At 33.5% G+C, this 27,523-nt stretch overlaps 2 protein-coding genes across 2 annotated transcripts in view; one reads left to right on the forward strand and one right to left on the reverse strand.

The window, feature by feature from the left end:
* LOC114335512 (casein kinase I-like) overlaps positions 1-23,178 on the reverse strand; it is a 63,944-nt gene extending 40,766 nt beyond the window's left edge. Inside the window, exons 1-2 of the mRNA XM_028285763.2 lie at positions 22,917-23,178; positions 22,787-22,840 (exon numbers count right to left, since the gene is read on the reverse strand). The gene's annotated coding sequence lies outside the window, so the exon portion shown is untranslated. The remainder of the gene's footprint in view (positions 1-22,786; positions 22,841-22,916) is intronic.
* A 27-nt stretch (positions 23,179-23,205) lies between these two features.
* Positions 23,206-27,523, forward strand: part of LOC114335510 (trafficking protein particle complex subunit 12) — an 81,574-nt gene continuing 77,256 nt past the window's right edge. The window contains exons 1-2 of the mRNA XM_028285757.2: positions 23,206-24,066; positions 27,019-27,357. Coding sequence (XP_028141558.2) covers positions 23,587-24,066; positions 27,019-27,357 — 819 coding nt within the window. The 5' untranslated portion in view covers positions 23,206-23,586. The remainder of the gene's footprint in view (positions 24,067-27,018; positions 27,358-27,523) is intronic.

A 27,523-nucleotide genomic window follows, 5' to 3' on the forward strand; every position in this document is an offset into this window, starting at 1 on the left:
GAGTAGGAAAAATTATTTAAAACTAAGTTAGTTTTAACATTCTCAAATTCGGTATATTCATTTTGTTTTTGATGCACATGGTTTAATCGAATTCTTGACAGAGCGTCTGCAACTCTGTTTGCTTTGCCCGAAATATGCTGAATATCAAAATTATATTCACTTAATTTCAGTCTCCATCGTGATAATTTAGAATTAGGATCTTTTAAATTTAAAAGCCATATAAGTGGTCTATGGTCTGTGACTAATCGAAATTTAACTCCAAATAGATATGGACGGAAGTAATTTGTAAAGTGTACAACAGACAATAATTCCCTTTCTGTAGTGGAATATTTCATTTCAGTTTCATTTAATGTTCTCGATGCAAAAGCGATAGGTCGATCCTCACCGTTATCGGACATCTGTGACAAAACCGCACCGACAGCGACATTCGATGCATCGGTCGTTAAAATAAATTCTTTAGAGAAATTAGGATAAACCAGAATTTTTTCCGAGGTCAAAAATTGTTTACATTTGTCAAAGCATTCCACTACTTCGGGTGTAACATGAAACTTTATATTTTTTTTCAACAAACCCGTTAGAGGTTTAGTTAAATCAGCAAAATTATTTACAAATTTCCTATAATAGCCAAATAAGCCGAGAAATGATTTACATTCAGTTTGATTTTGCGGGACTGGAAAATCTAAAATAGCTTGAATCTTTTTCGGGTCTGGTTTAATACCTTCCGGTGTCAATAAATGACCTAAGAAAGTTATTTCATCCGTTAAAAACTTACATTTATCAGGTTCGATCTTTAAATTATTTTTTTGTATTAATTCAAAAATTATTTCGATATTTTTAAGATGATCTTCGACTGTATTACTAAAAATTAAAATATCGTCCATATAAATGAAACATGTTTTGCCTATGTGCTCTCGAAATATGTCATTCATCACTCTAGCAAAAGTACTAGGAGCGTTTTTAAGCCCAAACGGCATTCTAGTAAATTCAAAGTGCCCGTTTTCTGTGGAAAAAGCTGTTTTTTCGATATCTTCGGGATTCATGGGAATTTGGTGAAAACCCGACGCCAGATCGATTGTAGAAAAAAATTTAGAGGTATTGAGAAGGTCGAAAATATCGCTAATATTCGGGATAGGAAATCTATCGTCAACCGTGATAAGATTTAATTTTCTAAAATCAATTACTATCCTCCATTTTTGAACATTATTTTCGTCAGGTTTTTTGGGGACAATAAAAAATGGCGAATTCCAAGGACTGACAGAATCGCGAATTATTCCCTGCTCTAATAATTTTGTTATTTGTTTATTGACCTCTTTTTTATGAACGTGAGGGTGCCGATAATTTCTAGTATAAATCGGACTGGCATTTTCAGGATTAGTACGGATATTATGTTTTATTCGACTGCTAAAAGTTAGATGTTCGTTAGGTAACGAGAATATATTTTGGAACTTCACATGAATATCTTTTATCTTTGTTTGTAATCTTTCATCAAGATGGTCTAATTTTAGTTTACTTATAATAGTATCAATTTTTTCAGTTGAGTCGATAACATTACTTCGGACTTGATTTTCGTGTATATTATTTAGACTAAATATATTATGTTCCCGATCAGACGAAAACAATGGGATTTCCTCATGATTAGCAAATAAAGTATTCAAACCAAAGTCAATAACACATTTATTCTTTTCTAAAAAATCATAACCAAGTATTCCATCAAAAGGAGAATTTATGTCTACTATATAGAATTTTTCAACACTCGAAAATAATTTAAAGTTTACGCTCTTTGTAACTTGAATTGGTTCGTTACTAATACCAAATATTTTAAAATTTTCATGATTAAACTGATAAGAGTCTAAAATTTTACTTGGTTTCAATATTGATATAGCTGCCCCTGAATCGATTAATAACTTTAAATTTAAATTTTTAATATGCGCGTAAAGAAGCGGTTTATTTGCTACTTGGTAAATTGTAAAGTTGTCAGCGGAATTTGCTCTAAAAAATCCTGATCAACTTCGATTTCTATGTCTTTTTCGTTTTCTGAACTGTCGTTGTCGCAATAGGTATTATGAACAACATTGTGAGATTGTGGTTTACGATAACATTTTTCTGCTTTATGTCCATATTTATGGCAAAAAGTGCACTTTGGAATGGTTAATTTAATTGGTGGATTTGGATTTATCGATTGATTTGTTGAACCGGGCGCAGAAAATGTTTTTTGCGTACCTGCATTACTTGAAGAAATTGTATTGTCATTATTTATATTTAATTTAGAAAAATTGTCATTTGTTTGTTTGAAATATTGTTGGTTTTCATAATCGTTTAAAATTTGCTTAATTTGAATCAACGAACTGGGATTTAAAGAACGAAGCATTTGACACAAAGGTTCTTTTATGCCCGTAATAGCGGTCAGAATTGCAGTCTTACTGTGAAAATTATTTAAACATTTTTTTTCAACATTGTTCAAACTTGAATCGTATTTGATAACTTTACTGATTCTTATCAATTGTTTTTCAATTCTATCAACGAAATTTACCGGTTTTTCATTAGAACGTTGCTTAAAATGGCATAACTCAAAATTTAGACACTGCAAATCCAAATTTTCACCAAACTGAGAAAGGAGAGCATTTTTTATCTCTTGCCATGTCGAAAATTCTTTCGAGCCAATGAAATCAAGAGCCTTTCCCTCTAACCTGCTTTTTACAATAAAAGGAAAAATTTGTAAATCCGCTGGGTCAAATTTTGCAAAAATGAAATCAACAGAATCTATAAAATAGTGTAATTTTGAAGAAGACCCATCAAAAACATTTATAAGCTTGATAGCTTTGTCACTATTAATATAATTATTAGAAGTGTTGGCGGAAATTATGGACGTATTTGCTGTTACGTCGTTAGTTGCCATTATATTAACGAAAAATAAGTTAAACAAATAAAAAAATTAAAAAAATGCAAATACTAGATATGATATTTTAAAAGTTTGAAAATAGCGAAACAGAAAAAAAATGAAAACAAATACAAAATTAATATAATTCGACTAACCTCAAGTACTTCCGTGAGGACGTGGCCTTACACCGGAACGGGTCGAGAACGTTGCAGCGTCTCAGATCAGGTGGATTTACACTGGAACGGGAAGAGAACGGGTGGAGAACGTTGTACCTTCTGGATCAAGTGGCTGTACACTGGAACTGGTCGAAATTCTAAACTGTATGTAGTTGCTTCTTCTGTGGAAATGCTTCACCGTTTCCAGGGTCGAGTGGCTTTTCACTGAAGCTGGTGGTTGAGAAGATTTCACGAAGTTGCTAGTTGCGCCTCTCCAGAACTTCCGAATTGCTTTGTGGCTTTACACAACAAGTGGCCTTACACTTAGAATTCTTCAAGTTGCTTACGGGTTCCTTCAGTTTTCCTTCCTCGTGGCCTTACACTCGGAACTCAACTACTAAGTCACTAATTCTCCAATTTCCCAATTAACGATTAAAATCGATTAGAAAAAAGGCTTTACTTTTTCTAATTGGAAATTTCTACTAACTGCGCCAGTCTTATTCTTTATAAAATGTGGTGTGTTCGTTGGAGAATTGAGTAACGCAACCACTGAAGGAAATGCACAAATTTATTGAGATGTTAACAGTTAGAGATACAAAACGATACTAAAATTAATGAATACAAACTACATATTTCTTAAAACCTTTCATAGTCCATGAACATTTCGCTGACACCGCGAAATTACAAGCGTTGGTGTTTATCATGTCACGTAGTCTAAATATTGAAATATAAACACACACAGTGGCGTGCTCGCCATAACATACATACATACATACATACATATATACATACATTCATACATACATACAGGCTGTCCCAGACTAATTTGCCCACGCTATATCTCTTAAACAAAGAGAGATTTTCGAATGGGACAAAAAGCGATCTATTCTACTTGTAATACACTTTAATATGGCGTACAAAAAAATCATCCCCTAAGTATGCATCCCTTAGTTACAACCCCTAACTTTAATTTTTTTAATAGCACCCTGTATATTTTTTTATATTTTTGGATGCGGTCTTTTATCGTCTATTCAACACATTATTTGAAAAAAAAATCGGTTCGTAAATAACCAAGGAACTATCAGTTTATTTTTGTTAATTGTGTGTCACAGACTAATTTATCCAGGCTATACTTCTTAAACGAATAGAGATTTTCGAATTGGACAAAAACTGATATATTCCATTTGTAATACACTTTCATATGGCATAGAAAAAATTTATCCCCTAAATATTCATCAGTAACTTACAGGGTGCTATTTAAAAAAAAGTCAGGGGTTGTAACTAAGGGATGAATATTTAGGGGATGATTTTTTTTCTACGCCATATTAAAGTGTATTACAAATATAATAGACCAGTTTTTGTCCCATTCAAAAATCTCTATTCGTTTAAGAAATATAGCCTGTATAAATTAGTCTGGGACACGTAATTAACAAAACTAAACTGATATTTTCTTGGTTATTTACAAAACCGATTTTATTTTCAAAAAATGTGTTGAATAGAAGATAGAAGACCACATCCAAAACTATAAAAAATATACAGGGTGCTATTAAAAAAATTAAAGTTAGGGGTTGTAACTAAGGGATGAATATTTAGGAGATGATTTTTTTGTACGCCATATTAAAGTGTATTACAAGTAGAATAGATCACTTTTTGCCCCATTCGAAAATCTCTCTTTGTTTAAGAGATATAGCGTGGGTAAATTAGCCTGGGACACCCTGTATAGTCCGTCCGCTATAACTTTTCCCATGCGGTACGATTCATTTTCAATCAAATTAAGTCAAAACAGAAAGTGAAACGTACGCCGATGTGTGTAGTATATAGTATACAGTATACAAAATGTATTGTTATATTTCTATTTGATATGAAAATTAAATTTTGATAATTATAAACAAAATTCACTTTAATATAAAATATTTTTAATTTTCTCAACCTCGGGCATATAAATTTAGAACAACCTGTATACAACAAATTGTTATATTTAATTTTAAGAAGTGATTAGAATAAGCGTACGAAACTCGGAACAATGTGCTTAGATAAACAAAGTGAATGACGCGTACCATTATCGTTCTTCTCGGAAGGTCGATCATTAGCCTATGCTAAATAAAACTCAGTGAAATAGATGATAGTTCATTATCGTTTTTCGCGGAAGGTTTCGATCATTAGCCTATGCTAAATAAGACTCATTTGAAAGAGAGAATAGGTCATTAAAATTTGTAAATAGTTAGAAAGTATTTTAGAATGGGAATTAAATATTTTCTTTTGAAATCCATTAAGCATATTTAGAAAGATTAAAAATTGGTTTTGAGGAATATTACGAATGAGAGTTGGTGGTGGAAGATTGATTTGTGAATCTGGAAGGGATATTTAGAAAGTAGGGGAATGGATGAGAAAGTGAGAGCAGAATGTTTTGAGCTGTCGAGAAGTGAAGTCGAGTAGTAGACGGTAGTGTACGGAGAGTGAGAAAGCCGATGTAGTTCCGTGAGTGTGGAGTATCTATCGTGGAACGAGAAGTAGGCCAGGTCGAGAGTAAAAGAACCTCCTTGAGCCAAGAGTGTCCCGGTAGATGATAGCAGTTTCGAGAAAGGTAGAACACAGCATCACGACAGACGCAGGAACGAGAGCTATACGAGCTAGTTTTTCAAAGGAGAACATTACTGGAAGCCAGGACGAGGTTTGATCGCAGCCAAGGATAGCAGGAAACGGGTCTTGTGTGAGGACATTTTCAGTTCACCAGGAAAAGGTCAGTCTCATTTGTTTGGACATGAATGTATGGGTTTTTCGTATTAAATTCCACATAAAAAATTGAATAACATAATCAATAATATCAGAAAAGCTTCATCAAACTTAAATAGAGTTGTTCCTAATAACTCCTAATAGTTAAATGTTAATAAAAACTTTCAATTGAAAACCAAAAGGAAATAAGATTCCCATTTGTAAATGTTATGTTTAAGAATAATAAGAAATAGCAAATATTAAGCATTGATTGCCTTTTAAATAAAATAAAAAATATTTTGATTATAATTGTAACCCATATGTGTATTTTTTTTACTCTTTTCTTTTCTATCCCGATTAGGAACCATTAAGAAATATTTAGAAGCCACGAAAGTAAGTAATTAATTTATAATTCGCCCTGAGATTGAAAACATATTGATATGTGATCTGGTTAATTAATTAGATTAGTATTAATACATTGATTAAATTAAGTGACATATAAGAATATTATCTCATATCAATAATCAAGATCACATCAACTGTCGTCCAACGTGGAAAGCATTGTAAAGTATTTCTAGTGGCAAATTTGAAGGATAGAAAGAGTAAAGCCGGTATTTGAAAATTTATATGCCTGTGGTAAAAAGTGAGATACTTACATTTGATAACATAAAATTTTAGATCTCTTTAGGTACAAATTTTACATAACTGATTTAATATTTTATTTTACGATATTTAGATTTGATATATTTATTGACAATTTATAATATTTGGGTGAGAAAAAGTCGTCTTGGTAACATACTAGTAAAATTTCATATTTGGCGGGGACAGTACTTCTTGAAAACAAATGTCTGTGACAAGAAGCCAAAGCAATGACAATCAAAGAGAAACAAAACAAACAATGGAGAAAAATCAGGAAGAAACATCAAAGAAAATGGATAAAGTGGATCAAAAAATGGAGGAAACACAACGAAAAATGGATGAAACACAACAAAAATTGGATAAAAAAATGGATGAAACAAAAAGAATAATGCAAGAAAATCAGAAGGAAACAAAACAAGCCATAGAAGAGAACAACAAGAAAATGGAGGAACGCATAGAAAAGTATGAAATGAAAATTCAAGATAAAATAAAGGAGTTAACGAATGGCCAGAAAAAGGAACTAGAAAATTTGGAAAATAAGTTGGAAAATGCTATTCAAGTAGACAGAGAAGAAGTGGAAAAAAGAATCACAGAAATAGAAAAACAAGTCACCGAAAACCGGACGCAACAAAATGTCGGAGAAAGAAGAGAAATGGTTATACATAGCACAGATGACGTGAAGATAAGGTTTGGCGGGGATGTAAGAAGATTACACCCAGTGCCGTTCATAAATAGCCTGAAAAAGAAAATACAACACATCGGAAATTTCGATACAGCAAAAGAAACTATCAGAAACCATCTCAAATATGAAGCAAGCCTATGGTTCGATAGTAAAGAAGAAGAATTCGGCAATTGGCAACAATTTGAACAAAAATTTTTGAATTATTTCTGGGGAAAGGTCCAACAATTGGAAATTAACAAGGAATTGCAAAATGGGAAATACAATGATAGGATGGGTGTATCAGAAAGGACATATGCTTTGCAAATTTACAATAATGCAAAACATTTACAATATAATTACTCATCGGAACAATTAGTCGAACTGATTGCAAGACATTTCGAGGAAACGCTGGAAGACCATATCACATTGCAAAATTACAAAGACATAGATAGTTTATGCCAATTCCTACAAATAAGAGAATCACGTCTAAGAGAAAGAAAATCAAGAAGGTCGCGAGAAGATTACAGGCCCCGAGAAACACAAGATTACAGAGATAGAAATCAAAATAGGAGGGACTATACAAGACGAGATTTTAATCCCAGAAGGGAAAACGAAAATAGAGACAACGGAAGAGGAAATTATGAACAAAGAAATAGGCAATGGAATGAGGACAGAAATCGAGAATACCAGAATAGAAACACCACACGCTCAAATCAAGAAAACAGAAATAATGGTAGACAAAATGAACAGGTATATCGAGAAAACCGAAACAGATCCGACAGACCAAGAGAAAATAGAAGAGAAGTAAATAATACCCAGACAGATGAATATGACGGAGAGAGACATTATGACGAAAATATAAACAACGATGAGCAACCGGCGTCTTTTCACGACGGCGCTCACTAAAAACCAAAAAGCAAACAGGAATCTTTTGTCACCCCAAGGAGTTTATTAAATTGGCAGGAAACAACGAAAAGAAAAATGGAATTAATTTAAAATTTGTGGATGGATTTATCAACGAGAAACCAATTAAAATTATGATAGACACTGGATCTGAAATAACATTGGTCAACAGAAAACTAATAGAAGTTAACTTAACAAATTTAATTTATAAAATACCTAGGGTAAATTTAGTGGGCGCAAACAAACGGACATTGGCAACTATAAATGAAGGCATACGAGTAATGGTACGACTGGGCAAGAATATGTATGCACTACAATGTGTAATAATGCCAAACATGTCACATGACATGATAGTAGGAGTGGACGAATTGGCAGAAAAACATGTAGTGATAGATTTTAAAAATAATACGATGAAACTAACAGAAGAAAAAGAAAAAGAACAGGACAAGGAACATGAGAAACAAAATACGGACGAATCAGGTAAAGAACAAACAGTGGAAATGAATTTGGCAGCGAAGCAAGAACAAAATAGAAAAAGAAGACCAGTGACTTTCCAAAAGGGTGAAAAAGTACTCGTGAGGGCATTACGAGTATCAAATCTTCCTGGGGGCATTTGCGCAAAGTTGATGCCTGTTTTCGAAGGCCCGTACATCGTGAATAATGAAAATGGGATAAATAGTTATGAGTTGAGGCACAGGAACTCGGAAAAGATCCGAGGAATTTATAATATTCACGATGTATACAAATATCACGAATAAAAGACAGAATTACATGAAGTAGATAGTAAGTTAGGATATAAGACGTAGATTAAAGTAAGGAAATATACAGGGAGTTGGTTTTGCCTCGAGAAAATTTATTTAAAAATGCAGATAAATTTTATCGAATACAAGGCGGGGATTTGTTATATTTCTATTTGATATGAAAATTAAATTTTGATAATTATAAACAAAATTCACTTTAATATAAAATATTTTTAATTTTCTCAACCTCGGGCATATAAATTTAGAACAACCTGTATACAACAAATTGTTATATTTAATTTTAAGAAGTGATTAGAATAAGCGTACGAAACTCGGAACAATGTGCTTAGATAAACAAAGTGAATGACGCGTACCATTATCGTTCTTCTCGGAAGGTCGATCATTAGCCTATGCTAAATAAAACTCAGTGAAATAGATGATAGTTCATTATCGTTTTTCGCGGAAGGTTTCGATCATTAGCCTATGCTAAATAAGACTCATTTGAAAGAGAGAATAGGTCATTAAAATTTGTAAATAGTTAGAAAGTATTTTAGAATGGGAATTAAATATTTTCTTTTGAAATCCATTAAGCATATTTAGAAAGATTAAAAATTGGTTTTGAGGAATATTACGAATGAGAGTTGGTGGTGGAAGATTGATTTGTGAATCTGGAAGGGATATTTAGAAAGTAGGGGAATGGATGAGAAAGTGAGAGCAGAATGTTTTGAGCTGTCGAGAAGTGAAGTCGAGTAGTAGACGGTAGTGTACGGAGAGTGAGAAAGCCGATGTAGTTCCGTGAGTGTGGAGTATCTATCGTGGAACGAGAAGTAGGCCAGGTCGAGAGTAAAAGAACCTCCTTGAGCCAAGAGTGTCCCGGTAGATGATAGCAGTTTCGAGAAAGGTAGAACACAGCATCACGACAGACGCAGGAACGAGAGCTATACGAGCTAGTTTTTCAAAGGAGAACATTACTGGAAGCCAGGACGAGGTTTGATCGCAGCCAAGGATAGCAGGAAACGGGTCTTGTGTGAGGACATTTTCAGTTCACCAGGAAAAGGTCAGTCTCATTTGTTTGGACATGAATGTATGGGTTTTTCGTATTAAATTCCACATAAAAAATTGAATAACATAATCAATAATATCAGAAAAGCTTCATCAAACTTAAATAGAGTTGTTCCTAATAACTCCTAATAGTTAAATGTTAATAAAAACTTTCAATTGAAAACCAAAAGGAAATAAGATTCCCATTTGTAAATGTTATGTTTAAGAATAATAAGAAATAGCAAATATTAAGCATTGATTGCCTTTTAAATAAAATAAAAAATATTTTGATTATAATTGTAACCCATATGTGTATTTTTTTTACTCTTTTCTTTTCTATCCCGATTAGGAACCATTAAGAAATATTTAGAAGCCACGAAAGTAAGTAATTAATTTATAATTCGCCCTGAGATTGAAAACATATTGATATGTGATCTGGTTAATTAATTAGATTAGTATTAATACATTGATTAAATTAAGTGACATATAAGAATATTATCTCATATCAATAATCAAGATCACATCAGTATATACACATCGACGTTCGTTTCAATTTATGTTTTGACTTAATTTGATTGAAAATGAATCGTACCGCATGGGAAAAGTTATAGCGGACGGATTATACATACATATCCACAAACATTTTCCCCTTTTTAAATAAAAACTGAGTCATACTTCTGAGCTCGGTAACTTTTGAATGGTATTACCGATTTTCAAAATTAGACATGCGTTGGAAAGGTAATGATCAGTACTATCAGAAGCCACAAAGATCAGACTTAAATTTTTGGGAGTTTTGGGGACGAGAACGAAAAACTGAAAAACAGATCCTAAATGGGAAGGGCCGTAAAATCCATACCCTTGGACTAAAATGGAGAGTTGATATATGGATGGGCGAGTCTTTTCCTAAACTTTAAGATGGGATTTGGCCCAATTTTCAATTCAATCAGATTTATAAAATCGAAAATTTCTTGTATATATGTATAGTGTCGCATGTAGGGGTATTGTGCGCCAATGACGAGAACTGCCGTTCTCTGGTAATGATACCCAATCTTTTTTGAGAACGATTTCCGGACTGGAAATCGAAACGTCAAACATTTGTTAATTAAAAATGTAATTTTCATTATAACAGTAATAATTGTGGCCCAATCCCGTATAGACATAAATACGTAAATTAGACATGCCACAAGAAAACAATAATTTTAGAACTTTGTTTCACGTTATATTTATATTCTTACCAAATTTCCTTTCAGTCCTGTATAATTATTATTTTATAAAGATACACAAGATTATCGTATCTTTAATGAATACATAGGTATATAAGGATATAAAATATAATGGCATTGAAACGAAGCATGATTTAGGTTAAGTAAGAACTTATCATGTCGGTGGTTACCCTACAAGAATAATAAAATACACATTCAAGGAGAGTCCTTGCATTATGGTTGAATATGTTTATATATTGTTATAAGTAATGATGTATCATATCACATATTAATTTCGATGCCATTTTATTTAGGGGGTAGGCGCAAAATCTTATTCCAATGCTATTTAAATACATTCATTTTTTTCGAATCGAAAAATGAAATCGAAGAATATGTTTCTTTACCTCTTTTTCGCGTGGTGATTGCCATACATAAATACCCCAATTGCGTGTATACAGGAATGCCCAACATCTGTGTGCTTAGCGAGACCAGTGCTGTAATAAAATCCACCGCCTGTAATAAACTTCTTTGATATTGAATATTGTAGAAAATTTACAATTAACGATAGCCGAGTTTCATTGTTATGGTCTACCATCGACACCTAATAAACTACGGAAGAGACAAAAAAACATTTCAGTGGTGGCGGTATGCACAATATTATTGTTGTCTGATATAACGAGATCCGCTTATAACGAGGTAATTAGTCCGTCATTTCAGTTCTCTTTATAGAGGGAGTCTACAGTCTACTGTGTTGTATTTTCCTTCATTTGATTATTCTTAGTAGTTCTTTTTGTTTACTTATGCGCCGAAGTCATCATGCGCCGACATATCTCATTGTTAATAACTTTCTGTATCCATGAAATTCCAAGCATCCGTCTGAATATTATATACATCTCAAAAGCATCTATTCTTTTTTCTTTTTCAGAGTCCATTGTTCAATTTTCACAGCAATACATCAAGACAGAAAAAACCTAACATCTGATCATTCGGATTCTGAGCTTCAGACTAAGGTCTGATTAGTATGATAAAATTGATCCAAATAATGGCATAACCCAGACATCCAAAATGAAAGTTATCCTCCAACATCAAATTGTTTTTCCTCCAACACCAAATTGTTCTATATGATCCACATATTGTTCAGTAAAAAGTTACATCGTTTTGGGCGTCCGGTTTGGGGGGGGGGGACATGGGAGAGAAGTCGGTAAATTAGTAGTTTTTTTTGCGTTTTCCGTCAATAGTTCTAAAACTATGCTTTAGCGTAAACAATGTTCTACATAAAATTTAAAACAAAAAAGGTCCGATACATAATTGTTATAAAATCAACGGTTCTAGAGTTACGGAGGGTGAAAAGTGGAGGTTTTCGATACTTTTTATATTATTTGGACAATTGATGATGATTTTGGGTGGTGAGGTTGACGTTTCTTCAAGGGCTTATCACTAACATACCATCGGCCACTGAAATAGCAAATTTTATTTACAAAAAAATTTCTTTCATCAGTAATAATATTATAAATTGCCCAGAAAATATATAAAGTATCGAAAACCTCCACTTTTCACCATTCGTAACTCTGGAACCGTTGATTTTATAACAATTATGTATTGGACCTTTTTTGTTTTAAATTTTATGTAGAAAATTTGAGTATAGAACATAATTTACGCTAAAGCATAGTTTTAGAAATATTGACGAAAAACGTAAAACAACTACTGATTTACCGACTTCTCCCCCATCTCCTCCCCCAAACCGGACGCTCAAATTGGTGTTTTACTGAACAATATGTGGACCATATAGAACAATTTTGTGTTGGAGGAAAACTTTTACTTTGGATGTCTGGGTTAGGCCTTTTTTTGGACCAATTATAATATACATTTTATGTAGAATATTTTTGTATAGAAGGTTGTTCATGCTAAACTGCATAGTTTTAGAAATATTGACGAAAAACGTAAAAAACTACGAATTTACCGCTTTCTCTCCCCTCTCCCCCACCCGACGCTCAGTCAGACTTTTTTCTGAACATTATGTGGAATATACAGAACGATTTGGTGTTGGAGGATAACTTTCACTTTGGATGTCTGGGTTTGGGTCTAGTTATACCATACTATGATCTTGTAAACAATATTTTCATGTTCATGAGCGTTTTCCTCGCTTGTTCGATTCTTGACACGATTTCTGTTTTTGGGTTACACTGGCTATTGCCATTTGCTCCCAAGTATTTTATGACGTTACCTGTTCTATTATTTGTCCCAGTCTATCATTAATTTCAGTTTAGAACACGTTTATTTTGACGTTTGTATGTATGTATTATTGTATTTTTTACTAAAGCTGCTAAGGTTTTTTTTTATACACACGATACGATATAGTGCAGGCTAATACAAAAAATAATAGAACAAAACAGAATACCACAAGAGTGGGGATCAAGCATCTCCTCTCAAGAATACCTCCCTTCAAAAATTAACTTATTCAAGAATTAACTTGTTACATACAACATTAAAATTAACAACCAAAATGATAACTGATAACAAACAAACTGAGTGAAATTATAACATTAGCACAAGAACAAGGTTTTAGGTCGGGAAGACCATGCACTGACGCTATATTTATATTGAGGCAAGTTCAAGAGAAATCAATAGAGTAGGCACAACAAACCGACATATTTATGTTTCGTGAACCTTAAGAAAGCATTTGACATGGTCAAATTAAAGGACGATATCCATTTGATATACTCAAGAGAGGTACCTCTAGGAATAATTAAAACGATCGAAAACATTTACCAGAACAACACAATAAAAGTAAAACTAGAAGATGAACTAACTGACCCAAATGAAGCTGGCAATGGGATAAAACAGGAGGATTTCCTGAGTCCTTTATTGTTCAATCTGATTATGGATTTTTTTATTTATTTATTTATTGCTAATTTACAATCTACTTCAGTTAAGTAATAAGTAAATATGATGTATCTTCTTGGCTTGTGCCAGGTGTCGTCCATTGACGACTCTCTCGAATTTACCTAACAGCTAGGTCTTCTGGCCCAAGTCTTTTTAGACGTCTGTCAATCAGTGGAGGCTTGAACAACTCGTCTATGAGATGGTTTGAATGGTCTGTGCTGCGATTCATGTATCTTCTGGAGTGGTCAGCAATCACATCATTGATGAAGGGAATGTTGAGGTCTGCGTGAAGGGTTTGGTTTGTCACGTACCATGGGGCTTTAGCTAACCTAACATACGAATAGTTATTGACTGGAATGTCTGTAGTATTTTGGTGTTGGATGGTTTGCTACTGCCCTACAGCTCGATTCCGTATGTCCACACTGGTTTGAGTATTGTTTTATAGATGGTCAGTTTATTTTCTAATGAAAGTTGCGATCTTCTGTTGATTAGCCAGCTCATATTTTTAACATTTAGGTCGAGGTGTCGTCGTTTGGCTACAATATGTGATTTCCAAGTAAGTTTTTCGACTAGATGAAGGCCCAGGTACTTTACTTCTATTTTTATTGGTATTGAGTATTGGTATTGCTATTGAATTATTTAAGTGTAGTTGTGGACATCTAATTCTTCGATTTGTGAAATTTACTTGACAAGATTTGTTTGTGTTGACGTTTATTTTCCAGCATCTAAGCCAGTCTTCTAGTTCATTGAGATGATTTTGCAATTTGTTAAATGCTAATATTTCGTTGATGTCAGATGCTAGTATACCAGTGTCATCCGCAAATGTTGCCATTAGTGTATTTTCGCTAATAGGAATATCAGCAGTGAAGATTTGGTAAAGGAATGGGCCAAGTACACTGCCTTGAGGTACTCCGGATTTTATTTGGTGGTGGTTGGATAGAGTACCTTCGTATTTAACTTGGAATTATCTGTCGGACAAGTATGATTTAAGGAGGAGATAGATTTGGTCAGTTAGCCGAGTTTTTATTTTGAAGAGAAGACCCTCGTGCCACACTCTATCAAATGCTTGCTGTATATCGAGGAATGCTGATAGACAGATTTGTTTCCCTTCTAGGCTCTCCTTTATTTTGTTGACTAATCTATGGCACTGCTGTATGGTTGAGTAGATTATGGATGAAATAATAAAAAAATTAGGAACTAAAAAAGGATACCAAATGGGAGAAAAAGGTTACTTAAAATAATCTGATATGAAGACGATGCAATATAGTCTAAGAGCTAGTGAATCCTCCGACTAACGGTCGTCCTGTAAGGCTAAAAAATTGTCTAGTGATAATTCCTAGCACACCATTGCTAAAAACCATGACCTGGCAGGCATCAGCCGTGCACGTTTATCTACCAGGTGAATCGAAAAGTGCATAGTTTAGGGGTAAAATAAACGTTCTCCTGTAAGGTTTAAATTTAAGTATGTGTTTGAGTAAGTCATTTAGAAGAAATGTGTACAATGACAGACGATTCTGAAGAGCATAAGACCTTGCCAGGCGAGGGGAAAGATTAGAGGTTTTTCCTAAAATTATTTTTTTTGCATCGAACAAATTTTTTTAGGTTTTTTGAATCATTCCAAACAGAAAAGGCCTTTAGTGATTTTTCTCTTAAGTTAATAGTTTTTGTTATATAAGCGATTGAACATTTTGAAAATTGCGAAATCGGCCATTTTTAACCCTAAATCGGACATTTATCTAAAAATTTCAAAGTTGCCAAGGTAGGTAGATATTCTTTAAACATCGATTGATGAAATCCCAAAGAGTTTTTTGCAATACAATATCGGAAACCCCTTTGTTTTTTAATTGCTAATCAAGCGGGCGCGACACTGTAGTATAAGTGAGGACGTTTGAGTTGGCATAAATTCATTATCTCGAGAACGGGCAAATTTCAAGAGAAATCCTCAGACAGGTCGATTTTTATTTTTAAATTAGGACTTTTTGGCATATATATAATACTAGTGACGTCATCCATCTGAGCGTGATGACTTAATCGATGATTTTTTTAAACGAGAGTAGGGGTTGTCTGATAGCTCATTTGAAAGGTTATTGAATTCTCTATTCAGTAATATAAACATTAACATAATTATTTATACAGGGTGTACAAAAAAATTTTCTTCTATTTGTCAAATTTAATCAAAGTTAATTTAATAAAAAAAATTTTTTTGTACACCCTGTATAAATAATTATGTTAATGTTTATATTAGTGAATAGAGAATTAAATAACCTTTCAAATGAGCTATCACACAACCCCCACTCTCATTTAAAAAAATCATCGATTACGTCATCACGCTCAGATGGATGACGTCACTAGTATTATATATATGCCAAAAAGTCCTAATTTAAAAATAAAAATTGACCTGTCTGAGGTTTTCTCTTGAAATTTGACCATTCTCGAGATAATGAATTTATGCCAACTCAAACGTCCTCACTTTACTACAGTGTCGAGCCCGCTTGATTAGCAATTAAAAAACAAAGGGGTTTCCGATATTGTATTGCAAAAAACTCTTTGGGATTTCATCAATCAATGTTTAAAGAATATCTACCTACCTTGGCAACTTTAAAATTTTTCAGATAAATGTCCGATTTAGGGTTAAAAATGGCCGATTTCGCAATTTTCAATCGCTTATATAACAAAAACTATTAACTTAAGAGAAAAATCACTAAAAACCTTTTCTGTTTGGAATGATTCAAAAAACCTAAAAAAAATTTGTTCGATGCAAAAAAAATAATTTTAGGAAAAACACCTAATCTTTCCCCTCGCCTGGCAAGGTCTTATGCTCTTCAGAATCTCCTGTCATTGTACACATTTCTTCTAAATGACTTACTCAAACACATACTTAAATTTAAACCTTACAGGAGAAAGTTTATTTTACCCCTAAACTATGCACTTTTCGATTCATCTGGTAGATACACGTGCACGGCTGATGCCTGCCGGGTCATGGTTTTTAGCCTTGGTGTGCTATAAATTATCACTAGACAAATTTCTAGCCTTACAGGACGACCGTTAGTCGGAGAGTTCACTAGCTCTTAAACTAATATTAATCTCTCAAAGTGAAGATGATTTACAACGTATGCTCGGTATGCTGCGCCAATTTATTGTAACCGCCAGAAAATTTAAGATGTTAATTTCCCCAAAAGAGACAAAATGCATGGTTATAACAGCAAATCCAATAGGAAGTAAATTGGAGCTGGAGGGTCGGATAATAGAACAAGTGATGGAGTTTAAATATCTAGGCATCACATTATCTAGCTACAGAAAGCTCGAAACAGAAGTGGAAGATCATGTTAAAAAGGCGCAAATTTAAATTTAAAAGTTGACGTGTACCATCTCTTTTTATTATTTTCTAAAATAAGGGCACAAACAATTTTATTCCACAAGTGTTTTTCATACTGAATATTTTCAGAATTTCACACTGTACTATTTATATTAGATCCTCCATGATATAGTTCGTTGAGATCAGGTTGATAAGGAGATTTTAAAAATATACAGGGTGTTCCATTAACAATAAAGCTTATGGAATATGTTAGGCTTGCATGAATCACACCAGACATTTAAATTTATGTTTAAAAAGTGCACATTTATGTACAAAAACCGACGGGTCTCAGCATTTTTTTATAATTTTTTAAAACAAGGACAGAAATAATTTTATTCCACAAGTGCTTCCACACTATATAATTATAACTCCTATTTACTATTTATGTAATGATATATGAGCTTCCAATTCTTTGGCATTCAAGATCATGTTTAAAATGCCCACTCAAAACATGCAAACTAGCAAATTGCAGAATGAGTAAAATAAATTTATATCCTGATAAAAAACTGCCTACAATACTTTCCATGAATAGTATAAATACACCCATTTTGTAATAACTAACTTATGATTATGGTAAAGAAACATAAATATCATTACTATGCAAGAGTATCAGATAATAATATACTATTATCGTTGATTGAACAAAATTTATCAATCAACGCTATTATTGTAAAATTTATGAACTAAACTATGACTCTTCTGTTAATAGTAAAAATTATTTGTTTTTATAACCCCACTGAAACGAGATAAGTATGTACAGTTGAGAATAATAATAATAAAATAATCATAAGAATCACAACGTGAGCGACCATCAAATTTATCAGGCGTTTGAGTTTTTTTCCGAATTCCTAACTCATTTATAGCATTCTAAAGGTCTTATCATTATTATGACACCGTCATAATATGACGCTTTAAAATCTGCATAAATTTGGTACGTATCTTTGGCGACACGTTTTAATTATTATTTTACTAATTTTTTAATTGCTAATTTTAAATATTAACTTTCTTTTCTAAACGAAAATAATATAGGTCGTCATTTAAAATTCACATGTGTTTCGCTCCTAAATACAAAACCAGAATGTATAAAATTAATGGCTTTTTCATGGGAAACACAAATTCATAGATTACGGTACCAGATAAAGGGCCAGCCTCTTTATGTCAACTTCTTAAAAACCACAGAAATGTTTTCAGCTTTTAAAACGCCAGATCTAATAAATTATTGTCGCCTATCTGGCCATATGGTAGAAGGTAGAACACCAGACAGATTAAAGTGTTTTGTGGTCTCGTTCAGTACAGTCACAGTGTGCACCCGGGGCAGTCACACCACCACACTCGCAAAGAATAACAAACCCTCTTTCGAGAAATATTCACGCTATTTTACCGACACAAATAAATATATTAGGGGCCGTCCATTAATCACGTGATGTTTTTTCTGTCAATTTTTAACCCCCCTCCCCTTGGTGATACATTGTGAGGTTTAAGACCCTCTATATCACATGTATTGTGACATTTCTTGATTTTTAATTGACCCCTCCCCCGCCTTTCGAGCCTCACGTGATTAATGGACGGCGCCTTATTGACAGTTTGTTGTGTTTAACCTTACTTTAATTTCATTTAATTGTTTCCGTAAACCACCACGGAACAATGGCTCTTCCGTTAATAGTAAAAATTATTTGTTTTTATAACCCCACTGAAACGAGATACGTATGTACAGTTGAGAATAATAATAATAAAATATAGGTAGGCTTACCATAATTTATTAGGGAAAAATCCGGACAGGGGTAGTTCAAGGGGTTGTAGAAAATGTAAGATGTGAATTTTACTGTGTTGCTACCTCTACATTGTACATATATGCGAAATGCATATGGCACAATTAAAAGTACAGCTGTTTCGTTACAATATGTTTTGTTTAAAATACATATACACCTATGTTTTAACATACTTTAGACCTAGAAAATAATATTACAGAATGATATAAAAAATAGCGCATGAGCTCATGCTCGTGCGCTGTTTACAAGCAGTGCGACCAACTTAACGAGGTGCTGTGCCTGTGCAGAATGAAATTTCCCACCGTTGGGCCCAGTGTTTTCCATTTTTTTAGTAAAGATAAAAATCCGGACATTTCTCATATCTGGACGCCAATCCGGATATGTCTTTCAAATCCAGACTGTCCGGACGAAATCCGGACGTATGGTAACCCTAAATATAGGTATAATAAGAATCACAACGTGAGCAATCATCAAATTTATCAGACGTTTGAGTTTCTTTTTTCCGAATTCCTAACTCGTTCATAGCATTCTAAAGGTCTTATGACACCGTCATAATATGACGCTTTAAAATCTGCATAAATTTGGTACGTATCTATATTAAACTTGTGCTTTTTCGAAAATTTGTGGTAGTGCGAAGATCGTCTTTCTTTTCTTTGTTCTTAACTCAGGCGAGACTCGCTAGTCTCTGGCACTTAGTCATAAGATCTCTTTACCATACATCACTTAGCACACTGCAATAGCTTAGTATGCGTTATGGTAGTCTATGCTTCCATTTCGCACTTTCTGCACCATGGTTCATTCACCTTATCTATAGTGGTTGTATACGTGGTTTCTTAAACGTCTATGTCCAGTCCAGTCACCATTTCAGTGACCGTATTGATCTCTCATTTATTGAGGTTCATCAAACTTTTCGATTTCGAGAATTTTATATTAATATTCTGGATTATTTTTTAGTCTGGATTTGCCCTTGAGTGGCTGTCCATTTCTTTTGATGATTCTTTATCAGCCATTTCTGAACCTCATTTTTCGTAGCATTTTTAGTGATGCCACAGAAAGGTTCTAGGTCTTCAAAAGTTTCTCTTGAGCCTTGTTTTGCTCACATATCTGCTCGTTCATTCCCATGCACCCCTTCATTACCCGGAACCCATGTTAAATACTGTCTATTGTCTTTTGCCAGGTTGTGGAGGAGATATTTGCAGTTTCTCACAAGTTTTGATTTGATGATGGGTTCTTTACAGCCAGTGTGAAGATCTGTTTAATATTTGAACATCCACACCTGAAACCTACCTGATATTATCCTAGAAATGCTTTGGTATTAGGCTTCAATCTGGCATGCAAGATATTTGACAATATCATGCTGCATAAAATTGTTGTTGATGTATTAGTAGTGGAACTTGCTGCTGCATATCTATAATCTACTCAACAATTACATAATGCAACTGATTAGAATTTTACCTTGGTCAACAATATCAAATGTTTCTGTGTAGTCTACAATACTTGGGGAAAAAGTAGAAAAAAACCTAGAAATTTATATAGAGGTATATAGGTTCCTCAAAAGAGGTAGGATTGGAAGATGTTTTAATCGTTAATAATTGATTTAAATAAGTAGCAAATAGCATGCAATATGCAATATGAAAACTGAGGAGAGGATGGAGGCACAAACCATAAATACTTTAGACTTTTCACGTAAATGGTCAAGGTCAAAACAGCAAATTAGTTACCCTCTCCAATCCAGAAATGTCGCCTGCAGTCAATTTTCTTGTCATATTTAACAATTGACATTGACAATTAAATTAATGGGTTATTTTTGTATTTTCTTTACAATTTGTAGCTTAATTATTATAGTGGTGTTAAGTTTTTAGTCAGATTTAATCACAATTTTAATCAATTTTATTAACCTTGTCTCCGGTTTTATGAGTAGAATTTTAGTTTACACTAAGCGTTGGATCATCCTGTTCTGTGTTTCTCCAAATGTAGAGTTTATTCCATTTTTTATGTAGATGGAACTTTTAAGGTAATTTTTAGTTATTGTATAATTATTGAATAAAACACTGAACTGCCTTTTTGTTGTTTATCTGTACCTTTTAATTCCAATATCACGCAAAATTTATTGTTTGAAACTCCCACGTAACTAAAATTTGTCAATTTAGTTCCCTTTACACTCAAGAGATGGCGTTAATTCGATCCGAAAGATTAATACGGTGGTGGAACGTCTAGAGTATGTATGGTTTGTGCATGGAGGGATTGTGTGGCAGAGGACTACAAACAAATAACTGAAAGAAGAAGATAAAGAAAAACGAAATATATAAGATAAAAGATAACACATTATGTGTCAAACTATATTTTGCGATTAGATCCGTGGCACCGTAAAAAATTAGAGTCTACAATACAGCTAGGCCCCGTGAATATTATCTATACACACGGCACCCTGGACCCGACTACAGTGTATATATTTTATACACAAAGCGCTTAAGGTGTTAAAGATATATCATAAAATATGAGGTTAAGCATTTAAAAATAATGATACAAATCAAATATATTTGGGGCTTAGAATTTAACATAAAAATATACAAAAGTTTCATGACACCTATCGAAAAATAAGGTAGCTATTGAAACCTAAGAAAACAAGACAAATCCCATAATAATACAGTAACAAACTTTTACTTCCAGATAGATATAAGGTATCATACAGGCGAAAACACCAAGAAAAATGAAGGCAAGTCAATTACACAATACTTTTAGGGATTTGCATGATATTTCCATAGTAGAATAAAGAGATGTATACCACCTTCTCAAATGCCTCAAAAAATATGGGCCTGCAAGTAAATGAGGAGAAAACTATGATGATGACATCAACAGCAAACAATACAGCCAGAAACTTTGGTCACCCAACAATATAGCCAGAAACATTGGTCACCAATTCACCATTGATAACTCTACTTTTGAAGTGGTGGACAAATTCGCATACTTGGGTTCCCTGATCACCAAGGAGAACATCATGACGAAAGAAATCAAGCTATAATAGCTATAATCCTAGCAAACAAATGCTATTTTGGACTAAGTAGACATATGAGAAGCAGAAACTTAGGCCAAAAAACAAAAAATAACCCTATACAAAACCCTTGCACAACCAGTGTTAACATGTGGATCAGAGACATGGACCTTCTCCAAAGCAGATGAAAGGCTTCTGCTTATATTTGAACCAAGGATCCTCAGAGGAATATTCTGTGGCATCTGTGAATATGGTGTTTGGAGGACGAGGTACAACTACGAGAATATACCACAGATTTGGTGGTAAAGACATAGTATCTCTTAAAAAAAAAAACTAGGAAAACTAATATTGGCATGACATCTAGCAAAATCACAGCAGCAAAATTCATTACTAAAAAGACCAAAGCTCAGGATGGATTATAAGACAAAAAAAGAATATGGAAGAATGTGGGCAATATTTCTACAGCATATAAATAATTAAATAATACTTCGACTGTATCACTGCAAATATAAACCACTAGCTACATATATTTTATCAAATATAAAATACAAGTAGTGTTTATTAACATGATATTAATTCTTGTAAAACAAAAATAAATAGGTATTGTTTAGTTTTAGTAATCACATTACTTTTAAAAGCATTCATGTGATAAAATGGATATCTGAGCAAAGAAAATAATATGTTAATTTAATTGTATTACTAATTACACTTAATGATAATAGATAATGAAAAAATCATTTTGATTAGTATCAAAGATAATGTAGCATATGAATTTGTGCCTTGTAATATTTTTATTTATTATAAATAGTATATCTTCTATACTTTACAACATTTAAAATCAAACAATTTGGCTTACCTTATGCACCCTTTTTATCCAATTTTAGGGACCAATTAGTAAGTAGAATGTGCCCTAAAAAGAAAAAGATATTGTTAATTATAGTTTGGATCGTTTTGAGTTCTATTTTAGAGATTATATTACTGTTTACCTAGTAAATCCGCCTTGAACTCCAATATCTTTATTCTTAAAATAAAAATTGACATTCATACATTTGGAAAACCACTATTAATCCAGATTTAAGTCTTCTACTTTGTTTATCTATTTCTGAATAGGTAGTTACTTAACACTAATGATAAACAAAATAGCGAAATGCACACAAAACTTTAAATTAATATCATATTGTTCACTTTGTTTTGTACTACTAAAAACTCAAATTTTATGACACCACCTTATCTTCATAACCTATAATTTTGACAGGTCATGTACAGACAGATGACAAACCTGCTGGTTCTTGTCAAGAATAAGAAGGCGGAATAATTTAATTCCAAGAATTTGATTACTGTTTATTTAATGATATTTTACCTCATTATCTATTTATCTGCTGTAGAAGAAGGAATAAATAAATTTCTGTTTTATTTTGGGCAAATGTAATTTGTATAAATGAATTTTGTGAATAGATAATTGAAAAAGAAATCAGAACTTTTAAATAATTCAACCTGACGTCACACAAAGTGGGGGAAGTTGTAATTGGAAACCAACCATTGGGCGAATGTCAACAATAGCAACTGTCAGAAGTGTCAAATCAATTCAAGAGTACAATTCAGTAATGTTTGAAATAATAAGTTTGTATTTATGATAAAAAATAATAATTAAAAGCAATGTCTCAAGATACAGTTCCCTCCTTAAGCCAATACTTCGGTGCATCTGCAAACAAAGAGGACCAAATTGATTTTACCCAAGAACTCCTTGACACCACAGGGCAAATTAGCAATTTAAATATAGAGGACAATCAGAAAACTACTAATAAAAATGAACCAGAAGTATGTAGAATATTTTCAGAAACTCCCATGCAGTCAAAAGATCCCACAGAAGCATTTTTTGATTTGATTGGTAATACCAGTCAAATGACTGGAGCAAATAAAGTTATTTCAGATTTGGGTCTACCTACAAGTAATGAGGAAACCTATAGTAGTTCAAGACTTATGGTAGGAACTGAAACGGATAGACGCAGAGATGCTTGGATTCCATGTGATAAGACCAGGCAGTGTTTAATAGCTGCTGCAACAGCTACTCCTGGTACATACTTTCCACAAAGAGAATTGTTGACTATGCCAGGAGTACTTCTAGAAGAAGAATTGGTAAGACACAATATAGTATATTTGTAGTTGGTTTGAGTAGGGGAGTTTCAATTCATCATCATCACTCCTTCCCATCCTTCCACTTGGTTCTTCAATTTCATACTTTTAACACTTTTAAGTCGTCTTCCACCTGGTCCTTAAATCGTGCTCTGGGACTGCCTCTTTTTCTTCTTTCCATCTGGTTTTTGGATACAAAGTTTTGATGGCTCTATCTCATTCATTCTCTCTAAGCCATTGCAGCCTGTTTATTGTAATCGACCTACCAATTCTAAGTTCACTATAAAGGTGGTAAAGCTCAAAATTATAGTGTCTACACCATAATCTGTTCTTCTGCACATTGAGCATTTTAAGGTGTATCCTTTTGTTTACACTTTGGCTACGTTTAGAAATATTTATAAACTTACATTGAGTGTGTTACAAAGCATGTCCAGTAAAGAACCTTTGCCACCATGCGCTTTTATGACACAGTCAATGCAGGCAACTGTTAGTGTAAAGGTATATTTGTCTTGTAATGCAACCAAGGTGTTAAATAAGTTACAGTATACATTGTATGATATAGTAGTACAAAACAAGTTATGCCAAAAACAAGTTATGACAATGCCAAAGGTTCTATGATCTAAGGTAAAAATCCAAACATAAATTAATAAGTCTACCCAGAGATTGGTCCATGCTGATGAATTGGCTGTTGTTGCACACATGACCTGTAACTCTTGAATATCTCCTTAACTCCCTAAAAACAGCAGATAATATGGGTTTAATGATCAAAGAATGCAAAGCAAAGCCTACAGCATCAGGGACAGGCTATAGAATCAGAAACATGAAAAACTTTGACATAGGTACCTACAGATGAAAGCAGACTTAATATTCAGAAGAAAATACTCAGGAAAATATTAGGTCAAGAAATAGTGAAACTTGGAACTTTAATACATTGTTGATGTAATTTTCGAGCTATACAGTGATAGTACACTAAAGTAAAAACCCAGAAAGTAACACTAGGATGGAAGGCATAATACCTATGTAGTGAAATAAAAATAGATGAAACTAGTAGAGATGGGAAGTTATTGTTAGAGACCTATAAATTTACAAATTATAATTTATAAATTTACAGTACAGACTTCAGTCATAATATTATACATCCTGGAGTCCCTGGTGAATATATAAACATTGTGAGAGATATGTTTGAGGGAATAATGACTAGTGTTAGAACAGGTGTGGGAGAGACTGATACATTTCATGTGAAAGTAGGATTGCACCAAGGCTCGTTACTTAGTCCTTATTTATTCTCATTAGTTTTGGGCCAGATAACAGCAAAACTACAGGGTAACATTCCATTGTGCTTAATGTATGCTGATGATGGAGTGTAGTAGGAAATAGTGAAAGAGACTTAAAACAAAAACTGGAACAGTAAAGACAAGTTCTGGAGGAAAAAGGTTTAAAACTTAGTAGGACAAAAACAGAGTATTTGGAATGTTCATTTAGAGATAGCGTTACTATAAATAAAATGATATCTTTGGATGGTGAAATGATTGTGAAAAGTGAGAGTTTTAAATACCTAGGATCGGTATGACAGTAATGGGGAAATAGATGGAGATACATGCAATAGAGTTAGCGTTGGATGGATGAAGTGGAAGGAAGCAAGTGGTGTGTTCAGTGTGTTGTGTGACAGAAAAATTCCAATGAAACTGAAGGGAAAATTCAATAAAACAGCCATAAGACCGGCTATGATGTACGGAACTGAATGTTGGGCAGTGAAAAAGAAAGAGAAACAACAAATGCATCTGGCGGAAATGAGAATGCTTAGATGGATGAGTGGAGTGACAAAAAAGGATAAAATTAAAAATGAGTAAATTAGGGGAAGTAGGTGTGGCACCAATTGATGCCAAAATGTGAGAGCATAGGTTAAGATGGTGTGAGCATGTTCAACAACGAAACGTTAATCACCCAATAAGAAGAATTGCTGAAGTGCAGATTCCTGGAAGGAGTAGGGGAGGAAGACCAAAGAAGACCTGGGGAGACGCTTAAGCACGACATGTTGGTAAAGGGAATTTATGTTGATATGACCCAAGATAGAAACTTATGGAGAAATGCAATTAGGAAAGCTGACCCTGTCTAGGAATAAGGCAGAGAGAATAATGAGTATTAGTAGTTTAGGTCTGGATCCTGTGTATGAAAAAAAAGTTGATTAATAGCAAGCTGAAAATTTGGTAGTAGCTTAAGGATAAGGCTCTAGTCGGATAAACTTTGATATATGGGAACACTGGAACAGGGGCAGTTTTAATTGTGGAACAGGTTAAAAATTTGGAACGGTCAGATCACGAAAACGGCACATTTATTTTGTCCGTCAGAACAGACTTAAACTCTCCGAACAGAGATTAAACTCTCATGCAAAAATCAGACTGCTATTTATCACCAACTGGGCGTTTTAATGAGTGGAACATGTAGAATATGTCAAATGACAGGAATTATGACAGGTGATAAATAGCAGTCTGATTTTTGCATGAGAGTTTAATCTCTGTTCAGAGAGTTTAAGTCTGTTCTGTCGGACAAAATAAATGTGCCATTTTCGTGGTCTGACCGTTCCAAATTTTTAACCTGTTCCACAATTAAAACTGCCCCTGTTCCAGTGTTCCCATATATCAAAGTTTATCCGACTAGACACCCTTAAGCTATTACCAAATTTTCAGCTTGCTATTAATCAACATTTTTTTCCTACGCGGGATCCAGACCTATTGTTTAGTAAGGATAATCCCACCACAGTTTAGCAGTTTTTTTTTTTGGAATTTTGCTTTGTCCTAGAGCCTTTCCGTTTTCTCTTATGCTTCTTTTATCTCTTCCATTGTTACAATTGCATTTTCTGTAATTGACACTTGAAATGAAGAACATATTTTTATTTATCAATTAAGCCAATCATTTTTTGTTTTACATACCTAATATATTACTTTTTTGCTTTAGGGAGATGCTGTAGGGGAAGCTGTTTCCATGTGCCTTGGAGAAGCAGAAGCTGCTCAGAGAAGAGTATTAGGTGCTGGTGATGTAACACAAGATGAAAGGGGCCTTAGGGAGCTGGTACAAGCTGGAGCTTATAGAGCAGCAATTAACTTGACTGCCAGACTTCTGACAATTTATGGTCAAGGTAGAGGAAGGTCCGGCCATCCCAGCAAACATTCTCCACATTCCTTACAACTTTGGTTTACAAGAGTAGCATTGTTGATAAAAACAAAGCTGTTTAACATTGCCAGTGCAGAAGCTGAGCCTTTTGGTAATCTAGATAAGCCAGATATGTATTTTCAGGTAAAGATTTTTTTACTTATTAAGATTCTCCACAGATAAATATCAACACTTCTAAACAAAAAATTCAAACATCTCTGTATTCATAATTTTAATGTTGATAATAATAATTAAATAAAGCTCTAAAACGAATATTGGGCAACTGAATATTTTGTTTCTGAACATTTCT

The sequence above is a fragment of the Diabrotica virgifera genome, chromosome 1 (genome assembly GCF_917563875.1).
Source record: "Diabrotica virgifera virgifera chromosome 1, PGI_DIABVI_V3a".
Classification (NCBI taxonomy): Eukaryota; Metazoa; Arthropoda; class Insecta; order Coleoptera; family Chrysomelidae; genus Diabrotica; species Diabrotica virgifera.